The following is a 25,353-nucleotide window of genomic DNA, read 5'->3' on the forward strand; positions in this document are numbered from 1 at the left end:
TAGTGTAAACTGCTAATGATTTTATTGAAGTTGAGCTGTGATTTTCAGGGATTACTTCATTGTTCTGTCTCTATTAAATAATGGGATATTTCAGGAGAAAATACATATACTTCAGAGTGAGCATTACTGGAAAAGCTTTCCTGGGGGAAAAGATGTTTTTTTCAGATTTTTTATTTTTTAAATTGTTTTTCTGTCAGCAAGTGCATTTTTGTCTTTGAGACATGCTGGTTATTGTCCTTCTGGGATGTAAGCATTTATGTATCAGGGCAAAAAGAAAGGCTTCTGTATGAAGCTGGATCTAGCAGCATGGGGGGAAGAAAAATAATATCATTATTAAAGTATTAAATGGTAGTGGAAGATAGAGATCTTGAGTGGAAGATAGAGATCTTGGTGCTATTGCTTAGGGTTTCCTTAGAATTTATTTTTTAAATTAAATGTTTTCTTAAGACTAGAATATTTTTAGAGAAAATAATGCAACATCAATGCATTTTCAGAACAATAAATTTCAGGCAAAACTGTTGGGATGAAGAGCTGACCTGGTGGCTCCAGCATGCTGAAGTACTTTTTAATTCCATACTTCTTTGTGCTCTGCCAGGTTGCTGACAGAGATTTCTTGTGCCTGGGATGGATGCCAGAAGTACTTCTATCGGTCGCTTGCACGTCACTCTCGGCTCCAGACAGCATTGTTAGCACCTGCCAAGGTAAAACCAGCGAATTAAAACCAGAATCTTAGTTCTATTAACTTCATTTTACCAGCTTGGACTGAAATTTCCTAGTAGTAAAAAAGTGATGGGTGATAATGCTATGTTATGTAATACGATACCAAATATGACACTTTCATACCACTCATTGAATGCAGCATGTTAAAACCTGCTGTTTTATGAAGGGACAAAATCAGTTTGCGGAAAGGAATTCATTATCTGTTCAGTGTTTCATCCCAGGAGATCCCTAATTGCTACTTTCTGTGCACAAACAAACTCGTGAAATGCTGAATCCAAACTTGTAAGGAAAATAAACCAAATGTCATTCAGTGCTCTTGAAGAAATCAGTTGATATTTATAATTGGGCGTAACTGAAGTCGATGTCCAACACAAAAAGTGCTAATATATTTCTTCTTTTAAAGATTGGTCTACAACCAGTAGAACAGACAAAGGAGCTCAGCCAAACCAGAACCACTTTTCCAGAATTTCAGAAAAAAAGCATCTCTTCCAGATGTTCTTCCTCTCACTATGCTTTACCCCTTGTTTTACAACATCATCTTATTAAAGTCACTCCTGATATTGAATACAAATAGTGGAACGTGACTGTGATCAGTTATGCTCTGTGTTGTGAGCATTTATTCTGAGCTTTAAGATGCGATCACTTCTAATGAAAGTAAGGGTTCTAGAATTGGTCACAAATGTAAAGCATTTACACTGGTATATCTTCAGATTTTAATCATTTGTATAAGGTAGATTTAATACTGGAACTAAATTCCTGATTAGAATTGCTGCAGTGGAGTGAAATGCAATGTGAGTATTGCAGAAGTTACTTGAAAAGCAAATTTGTATGCAGGATATATGGAAGATGCAGAAAATATGCAGATGGGGAAACTAATAATTGTAACTCTAGTCTGCATATTAAGACTTGTTCAATTAAACCATGTTTCAGCCTGCTCAGTGAAATGGAGACAGAGACTGCTGATGTCTGGTTGCTCATCTAACTGTTCCTCTCCCACTTTTTCTGTCTGTTTTGTTTAGGATATTGGACTAGGTAGCATTGAACGATGCAAAGGGTTCACTGCACACCTCATGCAGATGCTTGTGAGACAGAGGCGATCTCTTACTGCACTGACAGAACAGTGGATCTTACTCAGGTATTTTCCATCTTCCGACATTTATATGTTGGCAAGAAGTTTTGACAGTAAGCAAAGCAGTTCAAGAAAGATGGAAAATAAGGTAGCAGGAAATAGCAACTTCTTCCTCTGGTTCCCTGTATTTCTTTCCCTCAAGCCTAGATAGAAAAGATTTAAGTTTATCCTATCACTGCAGCCGGTATTTTGGAATCAAAATAATTTTGTAGAACAAGTAAGGCATATGTATGTAATAATTCCTGTAGTTAATTACACAGTTAAACCATTAAACTTACAGATTGTTATATCTCTCATTTCGTATTGGCCTCAGTTAATTTTGTTTACATTTAAGTTGTTGGCTTGACCTGGGGCAAATAAATTATCTGGGGGGTATTTTGAGCCAAAATAAATAAAGCATCAACAGCTCACAAAAAAAAATTCTAGAAAGGCAGGACATACTGGATGTTGTGTCAAAACTGTAAAAGGAAAAGTATACAAGAACCTATCTTACTTGATGTGATTTTTCATTTCATTGTTCGAGTCATCAGAGTACAGTCATTGCCAATGCCACCTTCGTTGAGGATATTTGTGCTCAGCACTCTGTAGTCCATAAAACTTTTAGGAGTCAGGTTAGGAGCTAGTACCTTTGTACAGAGAAGGAATTCTAGACTGGAGATTACTGGTGCAAAATTTATTCTAACCCCAGGAAACTTAAAAAAAATGAATAAACAGAAATCCCAACTAAATAAACTCCTCAGCTTTACAGTAAAAATTTCAGGACATTTATCTGCCTTACTATGTCTTTCATAGCAAATCAGATTTCCAGGGCTTTGTATTGTTTCGTAATTCAGGGAGGGAAAAAAAAAAAGCACTAATTAAACAACCTTTTTTTTAAAAAAACCTATTGATTTAGTTCTTCCAGGAGAAGTTATCTAGATATTTTTAAAAAATCAATTCAGTTAAAGGTAGAACTTTCAAAAAGGACTACATAAGTAGTACTTAAGTACTACATAAAGCTTAGTGATTATAACTGCTAATTCTTTCTTCTTAACTAGGAACCTTCTGAGTTGTATACAAGAAATAGATTCTAGGTTGACTGCTGACAGAGAATACAGTGCAGCGTTTCCTCCTCAAGACAGTATTCAACGCTGGACAGACAGACTGCAGCAGCTTTGCATGCAGTGTGTGATGGTTCTCGAGGAGCTGTCTTGGTTTATCCAGTGCTGCCCAAAAGAAGAGTCAGCCAGGCCCAATGACAGTGAAAGGACCGATGTCAAAGACAGCATTCCTCAGAGTTCAGTACCTGAAATGGGAAATGTTCTTGCGAGAATACCTGACCTGATTCCCTCAGATCTAAAACACCTGTCTCCAGTAACAATTGAGCAATTGCCTCCTGGATGCAGGATGCGAAATAAGGATCAGTTGTGGGTGCAGGTATCTACACAATTGACTGCAATGACGGCAGATGTGAAGGCCGTGAAAGCAGAAGTGGACAGAGTAAGACAGCAGTCACGGGAAACCTCCTTTCATTCCTGGTGAGTTCTACACGTGAACATCTCTTTTATGTTCACATAATATGTGTGAAGTAATTTTGAAAATTTTTACCTATGCTTATATTGAAAAGTGGGCTCAAATACTCTTCAAACATTTTCTGTTCATTTTTTTTGCAAAATGCAATACCTCTTTAAAGAAATGCATGTGTTCTCCCACTCCCCTGACAAGATAAAATAATTTCCATCTCAGCTTTCCACTTTATCTTTGATCTCTCAGGATTTTATCTCCATAGCTCCTTAGCTGAGGTGAATTTCAGATATAAATTGAATGAAGAAATTTTCATTTTAAAAGACATTTTTAGCCTATCTAGTAACAATCTTCTGATTTTCTCTCTGCTTCAGTGATTATAAGTGTACAGTAAATAGAAGCCTGTTGTCAAATATTTAATAAATAATTAACAAAATATAAATAATAATTAATAATTTCAGGATTACTATATGCTGCCTCTCCCTTATCCATGTCCAAGAAAAGATTTAATCTTAAATTGGACTGTTTGTTCTCCTTTCAGTATTATGGTATTTCTGTTGCAGGAGAGACTTTGAAGTTTGCACATCAGCTGTGAGCTGTTTGCTGGAAGTCTCAGCCCAGTTACAAAGCATAGAGTCCCTGTTCCTTCCAAATGGGCAAGACAGCGAAGCTGCAAATCAGATGGCCCTAATCAAGAGCCTAAAGTATATACAAGAAGTCATCAGTAACACATCCTCAGACTTCACAGTCTGGAGAACACAGCTTCTTGCTTCTGTGTCAGATTGCACAGGTAAGGATACCTTATTTGTAATGTTGGTAAAGACACAAGAATTTATTCGTTTGGTTATTGCTGAAGGTGGCCCAGTGTTCCTTCTGATATCCAAAAACTTCATTAAATTAAAACTTGCAAAATGTAGTCCAGACTTTATTTGTGCAGTATAATTTTTTTTACTACCATCTCCATAAATGATGGATCCTTCACCATAGTTGTAGGTAATGATTAGCAAGGAGATTTTGGTAGAAGTGTGTAGTAAAAGTTGCATAGTGCTGTCATTGTCCTTGCATGAAGGAAACATAAGAACTTGTAATCTGATGTGTTTCCATGTAAAAACTGCCTGTGTTATGGTTCAAAAGGAAATCAACAGTCGGATGAAGAGTTTGTGGAACAATTCTCAACAAAAGTGGAAGCCGTTATCCGTGCTGTTCTGTATGCTGTTCAGTGTTTGGTAGAGAGAAAACAGGAAGGTGGAAAAGAGGAGGAAAAATCTTCAGAGGAAAATGGTAAGTTTATCATTATACTTGAGTGGGGAGCAGAAGAGTTTAAACCATGCAAACCTTAAAATTTCTTAAATAGTGTGTGTCAGAGGTACCAATACATAAGGAAATTGCAATTTTATTAGAAATTGTCTATTTAAACAGATAGGGTAGATATTTCTAGGTTGCTTGCTATAACATTTTTAGAGTGTCTGACTTGATCTCCATTCTTTAAATGTCTTTCACACAAAGAGGATGCAGCCTTACTTGATGTGATTAAAGCCGGACATATAACTAAACTTTTGTATGAAGATCTGTCTGCTGATTTGGAGTCTTTACATGTGCAGAAGGCAATTTTAGGTGTTTCAGAACTCCTGGAGATCCTGAAATCTTACAGGGAAGACTGCACTTCATATAAACATAAGGTAACATTTTTCTTTTCATGAGTTTTTTGGCTTAGGAGTCTCGAGAGATTTGGAATTGTGAACTGCTTTGGTGGTTAAACGTGCATTGCTGCTTCTTCTAGCCAAGTGCCTTAGAACTAGAGGCATTTGAGAAACTGGACAAATAAAGGTAATCTTCTGTAATGCAAAAGCCAGATATTGCTGTAGTAAGAAGACAAAGTTTTTGTGAAAAATATAGAAAAACCTCTAGATACATTAGAAATTGTACTTAAACTTGTACTTAAGCTCACTACTGGTATTTTTGCACTTTCAGTCACCTCTTTGAGGTGCCTGTCAGTAAGTACAAATAATGACTGGCAGCTGTTTTTTTACCTGTAGTTCTTCAACCAGTCCTGCTATTTGCTGGTGCGTCTAAAGCCCATGCTCTGCAAGTATTCAGACCTCATCCTGTTCTACCTCACCGTTTCACTGGCATCTCATAGGAGTACTGGAAAACTGCTTTCTGTTCTAACCAGCATTTTTACAGAGCTTGCTCTAAAGGTAAGTTATTAGAGGTAACTGTGGATGCATGGCAAACATATATTTAATGTGTAAAAGTCTTGAGTAGAAACTAAGATGAAAAATGTCCTGACTACTGAGGAAGATTTTGAATTTCTGTTTGCCTTTGCAGGGGTTTTGTCTGCCAAAAGAATTACTTGAAGATGAAGCAGGAGAGGGAGCAACAGAGTTCCATGACTATGAGGATGGTGGTATTGGAGAAGGGGAAGGCAAGAAGGATGTGAGCGACAAAATAGAAAGTGAAGATCAGGCAAGTGTTGGGGGTTGATCTTGTTTAATTGAAGTGAATCTGAAAAAGCTGTTGAAATCCATGATGTGGATGTCTTGGGTAAAAAAAACGCCAAGTTACCTTCAGTGTCCTATTTATGTTGGCTTTTATCAGTTACTATGTTGCCTATCAGCTTATACATATTATTGTGATATTGTTGTGATACTTAAGCTTTTAATTTATAGGCAAGTTCCATTGTAATTTTTGTCTTTACCAATGCTTTAGATAGAAGACAGTTTTCGAAAAGGTGAAGAGAAGGAGAAAGAGGATCAAGATTCTAAACCAGACATTGAAGGAGAAGACAATGCAATTGAAATGTCTGAAGACTTTGAAGGAAAGATGCATGATGGAGAAATGGAGAAAAAAGGTTTGGTTCTTCCACCATGGCGAACTTATTAAAAGTTATAGATCAATCCAGTAATGGTTGATGCTTTTCTACAACATGTACACGTGTGTCTTTTTCAGCATATATCAATTAATTGAAAGGGGTGATGAAATTAAGGTTCAAAGTATGATTGCTTATTTGCTTCTAAAGTTAACAAAAACATTTGCTTTCTCTCTTCTGTACTGAAACACATTCTGAACTGTACACAGAAGATGAGGAAAATTCAGATGAAGAGGAGGAACTGGATAAGCAGATGGGCAATCTTGATAATGCTGAAGCCGATGATAAACTAGATGAAAGGCTCTGGGGGGATGAAGATGATGATGATGATGATGAAGATACTAGTAGTAAAACAGAAGAAACTGGACCAGGAATGGATGAGGTAAGAAGGAATGGGGTGGGGGGAAAAAAGCATCAATGGAATTGAACTCTGCTAACTTAATGTGACCTAGAATGGGAATTGCCTCTCACAGCTCTTTGCCTTAGAAAGGGATAATTTCAGGGAATAAGTTCTGTTGAGTTTTGTCTTTTTTCTTCTGTAGCACATGATGTCACTGAGACTTTGAAAAGCAAGTAACATAATTGAGTTTCTTTTGGATTTATTAATAGGAGGATTCAGAGCTCGTTGCAAAAGATGACAATCTGGGGACAGGAAACAAAGATAATAAAAAACAGCCTCCCAAGAATAAGGAAAAAGAGCAAGAGGAAGAGGACTGTGGAAATACAGAGAAAATCCATGAACAAATTGATGAGGTAAAAATTATTTGGACTACATGGAATTATGTTGCTGTTAAACCACATCCTGTTTCTAATACCATGTGTTTCTGAGAATTTGAAATGCTTTTTTTTAATAGTGTAAACACCCTGAAAAAAGTCAGTTCATTTCAGAGCTTAAAAGTAAACCGTACTGTATCCATTACAATACACTTCATTTTCTGATTCATATTCCAGAAAGGATTATTTTGCAGTATCTTGAACTTGTAATGGCTCCCAAAACATGCTTTAAACGGAATTGATGTTTGATGGACAAAACTTTAAAACTCTAATTCTGTTGTATTTAGAAACAGAAACACCTTTGTATGCAAGACTACATTTAGCATCTCCAAGAGTGCATGTTCTGTGTAGAATGTTTCAGCTAGGAAAACTGGCTTTTGAGCATAAAGCATGCTTGTTTTAAGTACCACCAATTTATATAAATGCATTTGCTGAAATTAATCTTTCTGCTCTTCATCCATTCCAGTGTACCACTGGAAATCCACTTTTAATTGGTCAGAATGTAATATTGTGTACAGTATTTTTGTCCTAGAGAACACAGTACTATCTTGTTTCTTATTTTTGCCTATCCTTCCACATACTCCATGCCTGTTATTTTTTCCCCATTCTCTTGCTGACAGCGTGAGTATGATGAGAATGAAGTAGATCCTTATCATGGCCAGCAAGAAAAGGAGCCTGAAGTTGAACCTTTGGACCTTCCTGATGACTTGAATCTGGAGAGTAATGAAAAGAGTGATGATGAGGATGAAGGTACAACTGAAAACCTCTACAGATTCCTAGATGAAAAGCCACATGCAAGTGGCGGGGACAATCAGATCACAAGCCCTTTTTGTCTATAGAAAGGAGAGGTGGTGGAAGCATTCTGTATAACCACCAAGAAGCTGCAAATTAATTTCTGCATCTAAATACCAGCATACCAAATGCAGGCCAGACAAGTCAGCATTATAACATTTTCCTTTACTTGCCTTTCATGCATACTGTGGAGCGTGCTTTCTCATATTATCCAAGTGATACAGCCTAACTTATGCTGGAATCTCCTTATTTAATTGTCCAGTTGTTTTTGTGGTTTCATGCTTTTTCTATTATACTTTCAAATATTTGTACTCTTAAAAGTCAATTGACCCTCAGAAATATTAGGTTAAAGGAAATTAATAGGAATTCATCCTGCTTTTCTGCTATCTAGAAGTCAGTTGTGACTTATAGGAATTATCTGGCTACAGAAAATACAGATTCTGTGAATAGAACTCGGTATTTTATGGGGTTTTGATAGGCTGGGCAGTTTTATTCCAAATAACAGTAATATTCATTGTCTTTGTGCTTCACTGAAAGTTTTATATACCTTTCTGATTTTTTTTTAATTTTTTTTTTTTTTTAATCCAGAAGAAGAGAATGATTTTGAAAGAGATGAGAAACCTGTGGATTTCAATGAAGCAGAGAAGACGGAAGAACAGAATGAAGAAAATACTGGTGAGACAGAAAAAGATGAGCAAGATGCAAAAGCAGCTGAAGAAGGCATTTCTGAAGACAAAGAGGAGAAGGAAGATGAAGGAGACAAAGATGCTCATGATCAAGAAGAAAAGCCAGGGAACACTGAGGATGCAGAAGAAGAAGAGGAAGAGTCACAACCACCTGATGATAAAAAAAATGAATCTGCTGAAGATAAGGGAATCCCTAATGAAGACCAGGGCCTTCAACCTCAGGTACAGAGTAATAAATAAAAGTGTGATTTTTTTTTTTTTAAATTTCCTTTTACAAGATTTAAGAAATGGATGTGCTCTGTGTACTCTGAAACAAATTTGACATTGAATAGATACAATGTTAGTGAGAGTCTTCATCAAGATAACAAGAACTGTGCTTCTTAAAAATGTTTTTCTGCTGTCTGTGTTCCTGCTGCCTCCTCAGCCTTGTGTTAGAATGGAACAGACTATTTCAGTTGGAAGGTACCTACAGTGATCATCTAGTCCAACTGCCAGACCACTTCAAGGCTGACCAAAAATTTAAGTATACTATTCAGCACATTGACCAAATGCCTTTTAAACACTGATGGTTCAGGGACTTTGATCACCTCTCTCGGAAGCCTGTTCTAGTGTTTGACCATCTTCTTAGTAAAGAAGTGATACTGAAGTCCTAATGACCATTCCCATGCATTCTATCATAGGGTACCAGGGAGAAGAGATCAGGATCTCTATGTCACTTCCTCAGGAAGTTGTAGAGAGCAGTGCGGCCACCCTTCTCTCCAAGCTAGACAAGCTCAAAATCCTTAGCTGCTTTTTATATGACATTGCTTCCAGCCTTGCACCACCTTTGTTGCCCTCCTCTGGATGCATTTCAGGACCTTCACACCCTTTTTAACTTGTGGGGCCCAGATGTGCACACAGCACTCAGGTGAGGTGGCACCAATGCTGAATACAGTGCATTCACCACCACTTTTGTGTTGCAGTGTTTGATGCAGCCCAGGATGGAAATTGCCCTCTGGGCTGCCAGGGCTCAGCGCTCACTCTCGCTGAGCCTGCTGTGGGCCAGCATCCTCAGATCCCTTTGCAGAGCTGCTCTCCAACCAACCACTCTTCCCCCAGTCTGTACTTGAGCCCAGTGTTACTCTGTCCTGGGTGCAGGATCCAGCATTTGGACCTGTTAATAAACCTGTTAAATATCGTCCCCTTAATCATAGTCCAGCACCCCAGTCTGCCCAAATTCCTTTGCAAGAGGCTTTTGTCCTTCAAGAGAGCCAACAGCACCTCTCAGTTTGTATCAGCAAACTTGGTAATGGAGCATTCAACTCCTGCATCTAGATCATTGATAAATACACTAAACAGATCTAGTCTTGGAGATGAACCCCGAGGAACAGCACTGGTGACTGTCACCAGATGAAGCCCCTTTCACTACAACTATTTGAGCCGTGGAATCCACCCAGCACACTGTGTGTGAATCCACTCATCTCACAGCTGGACAAATTGGCCAAAAAGATGGTGTGAGGGACACTATCAAGAGCTTTACTGAAAATCCAGGAAAACTACATACACTGCCTTCTCTTCATCTGCTAGGCTGGTGACCTTATCATAGATGGGGTATCCAGTTAAATAGGCTTTTCCCTTTGTTAACCCATCCTGTGTCTAGTAACTGTATTTGTCTTTAAGTGCCTTTCAGTAACACACAGTTCTCAATGTTTTTTAGAATGTTAAAATAATCTGGTGTTATTTCAGGAAGAGGAGGATAAAGATAATTCAGAGACGGATGAACAGATCCCTGAGGCTGAGGAAAGAATGGAGCATGAAACACAAGGGCAGACTGGGCAAGAAAATCTGCAGAGTGACAGTGCTGTTGAGCTGGCTGGAGAGGCTTCAGAAAAAGATGAGTCTAGAGAGGTAAATTATGTGGAAGTGTCTGAGTTAAAAATGCTAAATTTGTGAATATGTTTTCAAGTTGAAAACAGGGAACTGCTGCGATAGTTTTTAAGAGCTGTGTATAAGACCTTAATTTATGCCAGTTATAAATTTACTAAAAATAACTTAAAGACCATGTAGATACCCTGCATTTTCACTGCTATAAAGGTAAGTTTAGGGTAATTGTTGAACTGTAGAAGTGCCTTGTCTGCTCTCCATAAGATTTTTACTTGCAGTTGTGAGCCATTGATCATTCAGAGCAAAATGTAGCAAAGCATTGCAGTTTAATGTCTGGAGTTTGTTTACAGTAGTTGCTATTTTTGCTTACACTTGAAATTAATTTTTTTTTTTTCCTTTCAGGAAAGTGGAACTGGAGCTTCAAGTGCAAACCAGTCAGAAGGCCATGAATCCACATGCATGGCCCGGATGGCTTCTGAGAAGCAAAGCAGAAAAAATACACAGGTTCATCTCATTCTTTTAAGTTTTTGTTTAAATGTCTTAATATTAAGCAAATAGGCAGGACTCAGTTTCTCCTTGTTAGAACATTGTTCTTATTAGTGGTAGGTTACCCCTCTCTTGAAGTTCAGGGTGTTAATTTGTTCCTTTTCAGAGTTTCAAGAGGAAACCTGGCCAGGCAGACAACGAGCGCTCAATGGGAGATCACAACGAACGCGTCCACAAGCGATTGAGAACCATGGAATCCAGCAGTGAAGCAAAGCAGGATACAACTCAGCCTAAACAAAGCGTAGAGGAGGCTGATGCATTTGAACATATTAAACAAGGCTCTGAACACTATGATGCACAGACATATGGTACAGTGGTATTTCTGTGTGTAAAGAGTTGTCACTGCAGAACCAAATCCTGACACACTTGTATTTGCTGTAGTTTTTTCTGTTCGCTTTTTAAAGTTACATTTAACAATCCTTGCTTTGATTAAAGATGCAGCACCATTTCACTACAGGAAGTACTCCTTGGCACTCAGATTCAAACTAATACTTCAAATAACACTTTTGAAAATACTGATTTGACTTACAAAAATGGATTTTATAATAAATATCCTTACAATATTTTCTTCAAATCTTACTTCAGCTAATCAAGGCAATAGTTTACTGACGTGACACAGCACAGAAGAGTGAAAGCTAGAACAGGGGTTTGAGCCTCAGATCCCTTCTAAGTTCACTGTAACTGATACGAAGTGGCCTTAGAATGCAATATTTTTTATAACTTGACTACTTCTCCTTCCACTTTCCTCTTGACAAGTATTGTTGTGTTTGTGCAGATGTAGCTAGCAAGGAGCAAGAGAAACCTATTATACCTCCTGAAGAAAAGGAAGAAGGAGACTGTGAAGATGTAGCAATGGAAACAGAAATGCAGGACGAGGATCTCAGAGCAGTAGACACTGAAGAGCTGAAGCCAGAGAAAAAGAAGTCTACTGCCACTAAACCTCCTGGTACATTAACTTGATAAGCATTCTAAATGCATGCTGATATGGATTTTTAGATGTATGTGTAGGTATTCAGATTTGCATGTGGCAGATATGTTTCATAAGGCTAAATTAAATGCCTGCTCTAAATTGATTCCTCTGCAGCAGTATTCTTGCTTCTGCCTAGTAACCAGCATTAGCCTTTGCTAAATTGATTGAGTAACAGAGGGGTTTGCTGCTTTCTTTCAAGTTAATGGTCTCTAATCTTTATCCACCACTTTGAAGAAATAAAAAGCAAACACTTCCCTGCTGTTCAACACAGTGCCAATTCACTTAATTAACTGGCATTTAACAATGCATTCCAGCATTCCACCATCAGCACCACATAACTCTAGTGTTTTAAGTATAACTAACTTCTGGCATAAAAACCCAAAGAAACAAACCAGCAAGAAGTAGAGGATCTGGTCTGAACAACATCTGGAGGCAGCACCAAACTCACTGCCTTCTTTCTTATGTGGGAAAAAAACAGAGCAGTTAACAGAAGTAGTTGATAGAGAAGATAAGTCTGACTTGTCAGCCACAGAGCCCTCCACTGCCACAAAATTAGCAAGATAAAAATATCTCTTGCCAATTGCAACAGAAATTGTAATTTTGATGAATTATCAAGTAAATGACGCCTTAGTTTGGAATTTTGAACAGTTTTCTTGAACAACACAAAGTATGGCTGGAGAGGAGAGCCGAGTTTTACAAGCCCAGATTCTTGCTTTCCACTCCCTTGAGCTTTAATCACTTAAATCACTAGACTATGGCACTGGTGTGCATTTAATCAGTCTACTTGTTTTTCCACATGATTCTCTTATTTTATGTTCTAAAACTAGAGTCCTTGAAACATCTCCTACAATGTCATACTTTTTCTCTTTTAGAATAATTCTTAAGAAATAAGCTATTAAACAGCATAGTACAGTAGAAACAGTAATAAAACAAACTCTCTAAGTCTGTTCCTTTATTTTTAAATTTATTTTTGATTTATAGAGAACTTTTCTGTTAAAAACTTAGAGAGTAAAGCATAAGCAAAGATTGACATTTTTTAATGATGATTTTCTGACTTTTCAAATGACTTTGTACCTCCTATAATTCTGTCATAGAGGCTATGAGAATCAATAAAAGTACTTCACCAGTGGAATTGACAGGTGCTAAAGATCTGTTAACTATTACTTTGTTTGTTTGGCAAGAAGGTTAGAGGACAGAAAAACAATTTGCATTAGGAAATGCATAGTTATCTGTTCCAGTGAGTTGCAAGATGTATTCATCCCATTCCTAGAATTCAATGTCTTAAAATTTGGCACTTTTTTAAAAGAAAATGCCAGCTGCTCTCCAAAGCCTATGGTATGCTCTGTAAAAGTCAAGATACAATATTGGTTCTTGTATTATATGTGATCCATGAAGTCAGTAATCAGTTCTGTGGTTGTAGGACCAGGTGATGTGGAGCCAGAGCTCCAGACTTTTGACTCAGAGGATGTCAATGAATCTGCACCAGAAAAACTACTAAAGGTGACTGAAGAGAAGCCAGAGAGAAGCAAGGACTCAACCATACACACAGCCCACCAGTTTCTGATGGACATTCCCCAGGTAGGATACCCAGTCTGTCCTCTTTCAGCTACAGCAGGAGAAACAGATGGTTTTACTTGACCTGTGTTAATGAAACTCTGTGAATGCAAAAGACTAGATTTTTTTTTTTAGCCAACTCTGTACCTTGCTATTGTTTAATATCAGAATGAAAAGTAATACACGTACACTGCTGTATATGCAGCTGAAAGATGCCTTTAAAATGACTAGTTCTACCCATCCTTACCATGGATGCATTCTCACATAATGTTTTAAAAAGCTTTTGTTTTTCTAACTGTAAAGTACTGTTCTACTTGGATCAACCTGCAGATAAAATGCTTGGGTAAAGTGGAAAGCAATGGGCAAGGGTGTGTGGCCTGAAGATAACAAAAGGGTACATACAGAGTGATGAGAGAACGAGGCATCAGTGACTTTAAAACACCATTGTGGACAAAGAATCCACCTTACTTAATCCATTAAAATATATTACTTCTTTATAAAAGATGGTTGCAGGTATTGTTGAACCTTTTTGAGTTTTATGAGTGTCTCAATTCAAAAAACACCATGGCCTAGAAAATCCTAGAGCTTCATGTAACACTTGTGGTTTTCCAGTGCAAACTTATGGGAAAAAACACCTTTTATCATAAAGACCTATGGCATAGAAGCCATATGGTGATGGATAACCAGTTGATAAAGTAAAAATATTTTCAGTGTCTGGTTTTTCTTAGAAGGGTTGACATTTCATTCTTACAGTATGGTGTCCTAAGTACACACTTGGAGGGTGCTATTTTACTGTTCCTACACATAACACAGACAGGATTGTGTCCCAGCTACACTGGGTATATCCATCTTAATGCCAAGTGTTGCAGCTTTTTGGAAAAAGGCTGCTGAATGCTAGTGTTCTGTTGGCAGAGTAATTGTGGCTTTGGGCTCTGTAGGTTTTTTCCAACGGGGATGCCAAATGTGAAACAGGAGAGGGAGCTCTTGCAGCACCATTTAAAGGGAAAGGAAAAGAGGCAGCTGGGGGAAAAGTGCAGTTTCTCACCTTTCAGCAAAAGGGAGAAATCCTCTCTGTGTATGTTCTTTCTGTCTTCCTTAAACATGCAGTAGGTGACCAGTGGGACAGCTGCTGCTTCTTGAGGAATGAGAAGTTACTGGGACTATTGAATTTGGAGTTATGGGCTTACTTTACTTAGTCTTTAAGCCTGCAGGTTATGTAGACCATGTGTTGGTCTTTAGCCAAACTGAGGGTTTGTAAGTCAGGGACAGAGGCTGTCACTGAAAGCGCAGTGAAAGTAAAAGAAAAATCATAAAGCTTGGGTGTCCTTTAACAAAATGGCTTATCAAATAATATTTGGTGCCAAGTAAGGAGGATGGTGTCATTCAGTCTTCAAGTGGTTTGAATCCAACTTGTAAAAAAATATAATTAAGTGAAGTACACTATGTTTTCAAAGATACCAGTTCGGTGTAGTGTTCAGTAGTTGGGTGTCCGTTATATTGTCGATAAATCTGATGTTTGTCATTTCAAAGATAATTTCATTGTTTTATCTTGAAATTCTGTATTATATTCAGTGTCAGTATCATAGATGTTCCTAGCTTTGTTTCTGTATTGATTATATAACATATGAAGATATCTGGGGGGAGGTATTTATCCTTCACGTACATGGAAGCTGTTAAAAAACATGGAGATTTAGAATCTTCATTTAGGTATTTGGGTATTTTTTTGTTTATAAGAATGAGACCAATTAATTTATACTTTTTTTTATAGTTTGCTATACTTTGGGGATCACCAGATGTTAAATTTATTTTTCTGTCTCAAAACTCCTTCCTCCACTTCTAGCACATCATTAGAGATCCTGAAGAGCTAAGAAAGGAACTTGAAAGGCAGTTGGAAGCTTGGCAGACACAACAGCCTGGAACTCCAGAGGAGGTTTGTGATCTCATTTGAATATAAAACTGTCATAAGAATCCTTCATTGCATTATTTCATCTTCTTTTACTGCTAAAACATTGAGGAATCCAAGCAGGCTGGAATCGAAATACTCAAAATCACATGATAGAGATACCATTTTTGTTGTTACATTTAACTTATTTTGAAAAACATACTGCATTATTCTTGAAGGAGGATGCTGTTCCAGATCTTGTTTTGAATGTGAATGCAGATTGTCATATGAGACACTCACACTTTTAGCTGCCTTCCCCTTAATATGCTGAGGTCTGGTTTCTTTCTTCAGACAGTGCTCCCCATCTTGTTTTGTTTTTTCATAATTCACTTTAATTTCTTTGTGTGATGTTGTAGGAGAAGGAAGCAGCACAGCTGTGGCAGAAGTATTTAGTCCTGACAGCTCCTCTATCACAGCAGCTTTGTGAACAGCTGCGACTCATACTAGAACCCACTCAGGCTGCCAAGTTGAAGTAAGTTGGGTCTGAGGCTTTTGATTTTCTTTAAACTCAAGGGTTTGGGGCACTTCAATATCTGTAAAACTGCAGCTTTATGTTGTTCTTGCATTACAGTAATTTTTCCTGATTGCAAATGCCTTCAATTTCCTTGTATGGGAACATTAGGTTACTTTATGAAATGCAAACATGATATAGTAGTAGGCAACCATCCTGAGGATATTGCCTCCTGCTTTTTTCTTCTCCTGTGCAACAGGTGATCAATCAACTTCACCATTTGAAGTCAAAGATTATGTTAAATGCCAAAATGTTTTACGCTGTTTGTAACATTAAATTATTATTTTTTTAAAGAGATAGAGACTTGTTTTAAACTGGTGGAATATAAATTCAAGGTTTGCCTTCCATTTGAGTTACCTAGATATAAACCTGTTCTAAAAACACTGAATATCCATCTTACATTAAAAATGTGGGGGATTTTTTTATCTATAACTAAATATCAGTATTAAAACTACTAATACTGGATTTGTTGTATTAAAAAAAATAAATATTTGGTGGATATACTGCATAGGCCATGGATTTCCATAATGAGATATTTGCTGATAACCCCTGTCACTATGTCTTTTTTCTCAACTTTCAGAGGAGACTACAGAACAGGGAAGAGACTGAACATGCGCAAAGTGATCCCATACATTGCCAGTCAGTTCCGAAAAGACAAGATCTGGCTGCGAAGGACCAAGCCCAGTAAACGACAGTACCAGATTTGCCTAGCTATTGATGATTCCTCTAGTATGATTGACAATCACTCCAAACAGGTAAAATAAAACCTTGGGAGAAGTATGGTGAAACCACCTGTCATTAATGTGTATGGGAGTTACTGACTTGTGTCATGCCGGGCTGGTGCCTGCTGGAAAGTCTGATAATTTCAAAGCACCTAGCTTTGAATGCACCTAGTCCATGCACTTGAGCTCCTGTAACTTCATGTCTAAAGATCTATTAACAAAATATCAGTGAAAACTAGCTGAAAGGATGAGCTAAGTTTTTTAAAGGTGTACATATCCCCTGTATAATTACTCTTTGTGGCGTACAAAAGGCTGAAGCTTCCTTATCTGGCAGTTCACTGGCGCACTAATTATCCATTCATCATAGCCCATTTGTAGAGTTTTTATTAATTAAAATGGGTGTGTTTCCTTCTGAACAGTTACTTACTTATTTCATTAGCCTACCTGTACTGGTTTCTCTAAATCAATCAGCCAAAGCCCTCAAACAAAACTAGTGTATTTTTATTGTACTGACTGTCTTACATAAGACAGGCAAAAAAAAAAGATAGGCAATCTCTTCAATTATCTTTCTAGAGGATGAAAAATAATTTCAGTAGCATTCTTCATATTTAATACTGGGCTTTGAGTAAAACATTGTGCTATTTTTGATGCAACTTTTTTTATTTCATAGCTTGCATATGAATCCCTGGCAGTTATTGGAAATGCTCTGACTCTTCTAGAAGTGGGACAAATTGCTGTGTGTAGGTGAGTTTATTTGAAATCTTGACTTTCCTTCAGTACTTCAGAGCAGAATGTAAATGCTGTTTTCATGCTGTAATTTTCTCTTCTTTTCTGAAGCTTTGGAGAGACTGTTCAGCTGCTGCACCCATTCCATGAGCAGTTCAGTGACCAGTCAGGGACACGGATATTGCGTCTTTGCAAGTTTCAGCAGAAGAAAACAAAAATAGCCCAGGTACACAGGAATGCCTCTAGGGCAACAGGTTTACCAGTCTTTTCCAAGATGTCAGCAGCTTCATGGTTTCATGATGACTTTTGTAACACTAAATAGTTTTTTTTTGTATTTGAGAGTCTGATAGCAGGTTAGATAACAAAGAAAAAAAATGGCCATAATTTGTTAATAGGAAGAATGGTTTCTCACTTTTAGTTCTGATGTATACCACTTTTAAGCATTCACTTTTCTCTGTATTAGGTCTTAAAAAGTATTTTGTGTCCTGATGATGTTCTTAATTTTTATGGGGAGTATGAGACTAGATAATTCTGTTTCAAGCTGAAACCAAAGAAGTTCAATGTAGAAATAGGATGTATATTTTCAATGATGCCATTAATCTCATTAGCAGTGTGCTGTGTTGATAGCTTTGCTAGCATTGAGAAAAAATAAATTCTGTTTGAAGGCTCTCTGAAGATTCTTTAGTTCAAAAGTACTTAATAAATTTAAAGCAAGAGTTAATACAGGAAAATGCCAAGAACTGTATCTGTGTTGGGTGGTCAGACTGTCTAAGCATTTAAAACAGAAAAAGGTGTTCTTTAGAAATGTTTTAATTTTTATTTCCTCTGCAGTTTCTAGAATCATCAGCAAATATGTTTGCTGCAGCACAGCAGTTGTCTCAAAATATTAATCCGGGTGAGTGTTTTTGTGTTACTGTGCTTGTTGCCATGGCAGCAGAATGCTCTCTGCAATTCCAAAGTAGGATCATGCCAGGAAGACTCCTAGGACTGAAGCATCACTTGCATTAGGGCTTTGGGTTTTGCTTTGTTAAAATCAATGTTTGGTCGAAATTTAGCTCAAAACCCAAATGACACCTACTTCATATTTGTCAACAGCTCACTAAAATTTTGTGTAAGACTTTTTAAAAAGGCGTGCCTTACCTGTCTCCCTTTACCTCCCACTTGCAGACTGTGTTAAGGCCTAGACAGTGCCAGCTTAGAGCATTGTCCAGTTTCCTAAAGTCCCTGACTCTCTAGATATTTCTGCTCCTTCTTGAGAGCTTGAGTTCTCTAGGTATCCAGAAGCATGCTGCTCTGGGGAGGGAATTTGCCTCCTACCTGCCTTTCACTGTACTGCAACTTTAGGTCACGAGCTGCTTGAATTTCCAAGAAAAGCTGGAAGATTGCTTGCCTTGTGTCTGCCCCATAGTTAAGTCTAAAAGATCTCTCTGATAGTTAAAAGCTTGTCATGGTGGCACCTATGTTTTTTATTAAAAAAAAAAAAATCTAAAAATTTACTGTCTTGTTGTTGAAGTACTCCAAGAACTGGACAGTCTGGGATTTATAATCCACAGCTGCTTTGCCACCAGGATGTCACATTATTCTGAGGAGGAGCAGCATCCCATTCTGTTAAACTAGGCAGGGATGCAGCAGTAATCAGCTCCTTAGGATTAGGGAAGTGGCAAGACAAAAGGCTGTAGGATTCATCACCTCTTTCTGTAAAAAGACAAAGCCCTGTCACATTTGGGGCCTGTCTGCAGAAAGGTGCTCTGCATCCCTTTGTAACAATTAGGACTTGCATTCCTGACTGTAATTACTGTGATTGTATGTGTAATTAAAGGAGGACAGGTACATAACTTAGAATGTACCTCTAGAGGGATGTATCTGACTCTAGGAGCAACTTGGGTCAACTAACATGTCTCTAGAAATGGTTGGTGCTGAGGAACCCAACATGGGTGCTATCCTGATGTTTCAGGAGGTTTACTTCAGACTGTGTGTCCAAGCCTATCTTCTGATTTAGCTTCTTCCAAAAACAACCCATTTTGGGGCTGTCCAGGAATGTTCTCTGATAGAAGCCAAGCCTGTTAAAGTGGGGACAGCAGAGAAAAGTCCCACAGATGGACCCATAGGTACCTGCTTCTAGAGGAACTGATTTGAGCTCTTTTGCATTGTTGTAGCTGGAGCTGTCTTTAGCTAGTGGCTGGACTCTTGTAATTCAGCCAGTATTTAACCCCTAGGCATGAAAAACAAGGCCATGACCAAGTCTGTTTGGTATTTTCCATGACTATCATCCTTGATTATAGTACTAATATATGGTGGAGGTCATTTGTGTGTTGTGTGACACCCCCTTCCCTCCATTACTTGCTTTGTTGACTCACTAGTAACTGCAGCATAATGTTAAGTCACAGAATTCTATTTGATTAAGAGTTAATTTCCTTAGGAATACTCCTTTTTCGATTATACCCCAAGGGCAAACAGCAAAATAGGGGGGTTTGCTTTTTAAACAGATTACCCTGAACTTAGTGAAATTTTAAATGTTCTTTGTGCTCAGAAACAGCGCAGCTGCTTTTGATTGTGTCTGATGGAAGAGGCCTTTTCTTGGAAGGCAAGGAACGGGTGACAGCAGCAGTTCAAGCAGCTCGGAATGCCAATATCTTTGTTATTTTCGTAGTGTTGGACAACCCTAATTCCCGGGTAAGTGAACAAGGGAGAAGTATTCAACTGTAGTGAATGAGAAACCGATACAAATCTTTTTCTTGTCTTTTATAGTGCCATACAGCTACCTTATCTTTTATAGAGGTCAGAGATACTGAACCCAATTGCAGTTTCCCAGGTCTGTCAGATCTGCCACTTCCTACTGTGCTTTTTATCTTTTGTATTTAAAAAAAAAATCTCAGCTTCCATGCCACAGAAAGGCTAAGAGCTCCCATCTTCAAACGGAATGCTTGTAGTTCTTGGCCACCAGGGAAGCAGCTGGCAGGTTGACAGATTTGGAGTTTGAGAGATGCTTTGTTCCATCTCAGCTCTGATTCAGCTTGATAATTTCTGACAGCAGTTGCCAATTGACATGACAGCTGGAGCCAGTATAAGATTAAACATTAGACAGAAGGGAGTATGTGAGAGTTATTTAGTGCCTCAGTTGGGAAGGCTGAGTCCTGCATCTGGTAATGGGGGAAGAAAACTTAGGATATCCTTGCATGGGAAGCTGAAATATCTGGGAGGGTTTCAGGAGGCTCTGTAGTGCAGTAAGTGAGCAAACATAACCCTGATAGTGAATTATGTGGTAAAGACTTAATTTTATGGTGTGTGTTTTCTTTCTGTATCTTTATTCTTGCATACAAAACTCATTTGCTATATTTATTGTTGAACAGTTCTCCTTCTGATAAACAGCTTAAAGGTTCTAATGAAACCTGGCTGTAGTATCAAGCAAAAATTTTGGGTCTTTTTCATAAGCTTCTTTTCCTGGGGGAAAACAGGTGTTTTTCGTAACCCTTATTAGTTTCTGAGCTGCTACACTGAGCAACTAAGAAGTTACTTTACAAGAAGCACAGCTGGAGTTTAATCCGATTTTTGTCTTTGTACTATTTGTTGAAATACTATGAAGTTGCTAAAGAATCTTCTTTTAGAGCACTGCACAAATATGAGTTGAACTCAGCACTAAAAGGCTTACAGACTGTCTTGGGAAGGCATCAGATTAATAAAACTAAAGTATCAACAGTAAAATCAAATCATAAAATGCTAAGAAATGACAGAATTTATTTACAGAATTTGGTATTGCAGAAGCTTAAGCTTAGTCTCTTCTAGCCCATAATTCATGGATTAGTACACTTTTATCTAAAAGGGCAAAAGCCTTTAACTGATTTATGTTCACCTTCTGATCTGATCTACCATTGAACACTTAGAGCTTTTAATCTTAAAAGTATTTTATTAACTTTTAATCTAACGAGGGAGAAATGTAAATACTTACAAAATAGGGTAAATTCTATCAGTGGTCATAGAATATTTGTGTCATTTAGTAGTAACATCAATACGTTTTTTTCCAGGATTCTATTTTGGACATTAAAGTACCTATATTCAAAGGACCTGGAGAATTGCCTGAAATCAGGTCTTACATGGAAGAATTCCCATTCCCGTTCTACATGATCCTTAGGGATGTTAACGCCCTCCCAGAAACTCTGAGTGATGCCCTCAGACAGTGGTTTGAACTGGTGACTGCCTCCGACACTCTTTAGACATTTTAGACAAGGTCAGGACTCGATTGTTGCTGCTGAGCCGCTGAAATAGAAGAAACTGCATTTCATGGGAGGGGTCATAAAGCTCTTCCTGACTGGGATTATCCTGTGGGAGCTGCCCTGGGGGGGCAGAGACTGTGAAAGAACAGAATGGTTTGGGTGCATCCTCCCACGTGTGTCAGAGGACAATTGTGCAATGGTGAGACTGTCTCCTGCTATTCCCACAGTAACTGTAAAACTTGGCTCAAATTCTCTTGTAATAACTTACTACCTTGAAAGAAAAAAAAACAACAACACATTTCTAATATTAATAGAGGCGATATTACTCCTGCTGCTCCCTCCATGCCGTAAGTAAAACCAGTCTTGTTCCCGGGAAGACATTTCTGCATTAGAAGTTGCAAATAAAGCCTTCTTCAGCATCACCCATGTGGAGGTTCCTCTGGGAAGGAAGCTGTGGGGAGCAGCAGAGGCAGATCAACAAGTACTTGAATACTTGGAACTATTCTGCGGTCTTAACACAGCCTTTTTAATTATTGCTGATTTTTGCCTGACGATAGCAGCAGGGAGTTTTCTGAATCATGCCATATGATCCCTGCCTTACCACTTTACACTGTGAAGTTTGCCCCTGTCCGAGGCAGGCTTTGGGGATGTTGCCTAAGTCCGGTGTCTTGTAGCACAGGCACGATTTTTCATTGCAAAACCTATGCATCTTGTATCGTCTGTACTAATAAAGAGAGGTACCACTCTTTGTAATTACGACGTCTGTGCCTTGAATTGCTCAAAACTTAAGCAAAGCGACCGGCCCTACCCAGCCCTGAAAGTGGGGATGAGGCAGGAAATGGCGGCAGCGGCCCCGCCCGCGCGGGGCGGGCTGGGCAGCCCCGTGGCGGGGCAGGAGAAGGGGCGGAGCCACATCATGGCCGCCGGCCGCCTTCCGCCGGGCGCGCTCACCCTCAAGCAGGTATGGCCGAGCTCGGGGATTCGGGCAAGCTGCGTCCTGTAGAAACAATGGGTAACTCGGTGGTTGTTTAAATATCCCTCGAAGCTAAGCGCCGAGGGTGCAGCTCGCAGCACTGTCGTGGGGCAGCGGGCAGACTTCCCTCTCTCCTTGCCAGTTCCTGAGGCGGCAGCAGGTCCTTCAGCTCTACCGCAAGATCCTGCGGGCTATCCGGGAGGTCCCTGCGGAGCAGGATCGCCGCTACTTAAAGGACTGGGCCAGGGAGGAATTCAGGAGAAATAAGGATGCTACAGAAGAGGTGAGGATCGGGAACCCGCACCTCTGATCGCCTGCCCTCGGGAACGGTCGCTGCACTGACCTGCCCTGTGTCTTGGGGGTTTGTTCTGTAGGTGTCGCTTCCAGACTGGTCAGAACTCCTGCTGCCTCATCTATGCGAAGAAATAATCCAGCATATCTAAACTTCCCTCTTAGCAGTAGTAATGTTTCTCAAAATCACAGACAATAATCTGGAAATAAAAACCCAAAGAACAAACACTCTGCTCAAATTGCAGATAAGGAGAACAGTATTGAATAATACGGTAACATAAACTTGGTTAAGCTTTTTATAGCTTTTTTCTTCTTTTTAGCTTTAATTTCACCTGTTTTCAAGCAAAATACAGTCAAATGGGCTGGTTTGGGATGCAAAGCAAGTGCGAAATGCAGAAACCTTCACATTTCTTGTATGTCTCTTGTCCTCTGCATTCTAGTTCTTTCCCTTTTCTAGATAGTGGCCAAGGAATTGGTGGCTGAATTATGCAGACAAAGCCTTAGAGTCCTTAGATAAAATTTTGAGAGAAACCTGCACCTGCTCTGTAAAACCCATCTCCATAATGCTCATGTGCAGTTCTCACTACTGGCTTGCAAAAGCAACATACACACAGGCATAAAGAAAACATAGGAGTTTGAATCCCATTAAAAAGTGAGTTTTAAAGCAAAGCCATTACCAAGTACATTGTTAAGGAACTGGAGAAAATTAATCCATTAAACATAACCTGTTTTTTAACTGTCTCAGAGACAGCACTGTTATTTTACACAATGAAATAAAAGACAGTAGTGCCTGTAAGAATTCTATGTATTTTAATGCATTAAAAGTCTGCATGCTTGTGTAAGACCTGTGCTGTGTATGGATGTACAGTTCATTGGATTCCATTCTGTTTTACAGGATGCAATCAGGATGATGATTACTCAAGGCAACATGCAACTTCAGGAACTTCAGAGAACACTTAAGCTGGCGAAATCCTGATCTTCATTTTGCTGGCAATTAGATTTTCATCTGTTGTAAATAAACTGTTTTTTCCAAAATGTGGTTATAATGGCAGCCTTTGCTGGCAACCTGCTAATGTTTGAAGGAGGAATCTACCACAGTGGGGGTTTGGTTTTCTCCCCTTCCCCATCCATTTCTCAGTTTGGGTACCCTCAGAAGTGGAAATCACTTGGATCACAAAGAACATTTAAGAACTGCATGGATGATATAGCGTGTGCTGCAGGAAAAGCAGAAAGTACCAAAAATTTCAACAGCTGTGTTAATGCCAGTGCAATGGAAAATAAATGTATACTGTTTTGTCTGTGTTTTACTGTGGTGGCTGTAATTGGTAATATTCACAATGACAGCTCTTTATGTAGTGTGCCAAGGATTTTCACCCAAATTTGTGATTAAAAAAAGAATTTGGGATAAATAAATTGGCCCAGAACAAACATTAAAGAAATGTTTTGCATGTAGATGTTGATTTTCAGTAGTAGCTGAATAAAACTTCTTTATGAAAGTGGGAGATTTTAGCCCTAGAGATGTTTATTACCAAGTACCTTCAAATTAGTATTTAAAAGTCACTATACAAAGAAGAATTACAGGTAGAAAATACTAACTGCAAAAGTTGTGGTTTGTTTATTCAGATGTTACATTACTTCAGTTCTAATTATTAGCTTGCAACTCTTCTCACTTTCCTTGAGCTGTGATGTATCTTTTTTTTCCATATAATTTAAAAATGCCTGGATGAGCTGGGGATTTTCTCCACATAACTAGACAGGTAGCAGTAGATTGATGCCTGACTGTTTTAGGCTGTGATTCCAAGACATGCAAGAACTCTTCCCTCTTCCACTCTGCTACTGTAGTGCCATTAGGGAACACCCCTGCTTTTCAAGGTGGTTTTCTGCAGAGTTGCTGAGCTGCACAAACTGGCAGCAAGTCCAGTAAATAGGTATCACCACTGGCACCAGGGAAGGCACAGGACGGAATTTCAGGCTACAGGAGGAATGACCCCAGGTGGGAGCAGGAGCTATGGTTCAGATCTGTGAAGCCTCTGAGCTTCAATCAGTCAATGAAAAATACTTACCTAAAAACACTTCATTAAAAATGTACATTTTGTTAACATTTGCTAGTAGAACAGACTGACAGAACATTTTTGTGTTGGGGATTTATTCTTCATGTTAAGAGAATTTTGTATTTAGGTTTGTTTGTTTTGATTTTTTTTTTGTATTTAGGTATATTTTTATATGAGGTATTTTGACTGAACAGCCATAACCAATGTTGGCTGTTACCACAGTAGCCTTCCCTTCCCCTTCAGCCAGTGCTTGGATTTCTGTTCCTCAATCAGGTGGCTTTACTCTGCTGCCTCACCATGGTGCTTTTCTTTCAGAGCCTGTGGCCTGCATTACCCTTTGACTCCCAGTTTGTACGTTTCCAGGTTGTCAACATGTAATCCAGAGCTAGGATTGACAGGCCCTGGATCGATGCTAACCTCTTGAGTGCTGCTGCCCTTCATCTCCACTGCTCTGAAGGCTTGCCAAGATAAAGCTGCCAACCAGAAGCCTTAAAGAGTCCAAGTACAGCCTGCAAAGGGA

The 25,353-nt window shown here is 38.8% G+C and overlaps 2 protein-coding genes across 6 annotated transcripts in view; both read left to right on the forward strand.

The window, feature by feature from the left end:
- The window catches only part of MDN1 (midasin AAA ATPase 1), a 92,001-nt gene extending 69,727 nt beyond the window's left edge, over positions 1 to 22,274 (forward strand). The window contains exons 77-102 of one of the 4 annotated variants that reach the window (XM_033512874.1): positions 596 to 701; positions 1,740 to 1,855; positions 2,887 to 3,366; positions 3,916 to 4,142; positions 4,487 to 4,633; positions 4,859 to 5,031; positions 5,389 to 5,550; positions 5,681 to 5,818; positions 6,062 to 6,203; positions 6,434 to 6,603; positions 6,831 to 6,974; positions 7,616 to 7,745; positions 8,376 to 8,695; positions 10,199 to 10,360; positions 10,739 to 10,840; positions 10,989 to 11,190; positions 11,658 to 11,828; positions 13,273 to 13,430; positions 15,247 to 15,336; positions 15,705 to 15,820; positions 16,440 to 16,614; positions 17,252 to 17,325; positions 17,419 to 17,533; positions 18,139 to 18,202; positions 19,838 to 19,980; positions 21,330 to 22,274. In XM_033512874.1, the coding sequence (XP_033368765.1) occupies positions 596 to 701; positions 1,740 to 1,855; positions 2,887 to 3,366; positions 3,916 to 4,142; positions 4,487 to 4,633; positions 4,859 to 5,031; positions 5,389 to 5,550; positions 5,681 to 5,818; positions 6,062 to 6,203; positions 6,434 to 6,603; positions 6,831 to 6,974; positions 7,616 to 7,745; positions 8,376 to 8,695; positions 10,199 to 10,360; positions 10,739 to 10,840; positions 10,989 to 11,190; positions 11,658 to 11,828; positions 13,273 to 13,430; positions 15,247 to 15,336; positions 15,705 to 15,820; positions 16,440 to 16,614; positions 17,252 to 17,325; positions 17,419 to 17,533; positions 18,139 to 18,202; positions 19,838 to 19,980; positions 21,330 to 21,518 (4,216 nt within the window). In that variant the 3' untranslated portion in view covers positions 21,519 to 22,274. Of the gene's footprint in view, positions 1 to 595; positions 702 to 1,739; positions 1,856 to 2,886; positions 3,367 to 3,915; positions 4,143 to 4,486; positions 4,634 to 4,858; positions 5,032 to 5,388; positions 5,551 to 5,680; positions 5,819 to 6,061; positions 6,204 to 6,428; positions 6,604 to 6,830; positions 6,975 to 7,615; positions 7,746 to 8,375; positions 8,696 to 9,153; positions 10,143 to 10,198; positions 10,361 to 10,738; positions 10,841 to 10,988; positions 11,191 to 11,657; positions 11,829 to 13,272; positions 13,431 to 15,246; positions 15,337 to 15,704; positions 15,821 to 16,439; positions 16,615 to 17,251; positions 17,326 to 17,418; positions 17,534 to 18,138; positions 18,203 to 19,837; positions 19,981 to 21,329 lie in introns of those variants that run through there. The other 3 variants (XM_015621428.3, XM_033512875.1, XM_033512876.1) reach the window with 3 other exon arrangements.
- Positions 22,275 to 22,370: 96 nt separating this feature from the next.
- LYRM2 (LYR motif containing 2) lies at positions 22,371 to 24,094 on the forward strand. Of its 2 annotated transcripts, XR_001520380.2 has the most exons (4): positions 22,371 to 22,479; positions 22,634 to 22,774; positions 22,866 to 23,054; positions 23,678 to 24,094. XR_001520380.2 is itself a non-coding variant. In XM_015621451.1 (3 exons), exons 1-3 carry the CDS (start codon positions 22,435 to 22,437, stop codon positions 23,756 to 23,758), a joined length of 267 nt encoding a protein of 88 aa, XP_015476937.1. In that variant the 5' UTR covers positions 22,372 to 22,434; the 3' UTR covers positions 23,759 to 24,094. The 2 variants fall into 2 exon arrangements, 1 of the variants encoding a protein (XP_015476937.1); XM_015621451.1 differs by lacking the exon at positions 22,866 to 23,054 and having other exon boundaries at positions 22,372 to 22,479.
- Positions 24,095 to 25,353: the final 1,259 nt, after the last annotated feature.

The sequence above is a fragment of the Parus major genome, chromosome 3 (genome assembly GCF_001522545.3).
Source record: "Parus major isolate Abel chromosome 3, Parus_major1.1, whole genome shotgun sequence".
NCBI lineage: Eukaryota > Metazoa > Chordata > Aves > Passeriformes > Paridae > Parus > Parus major.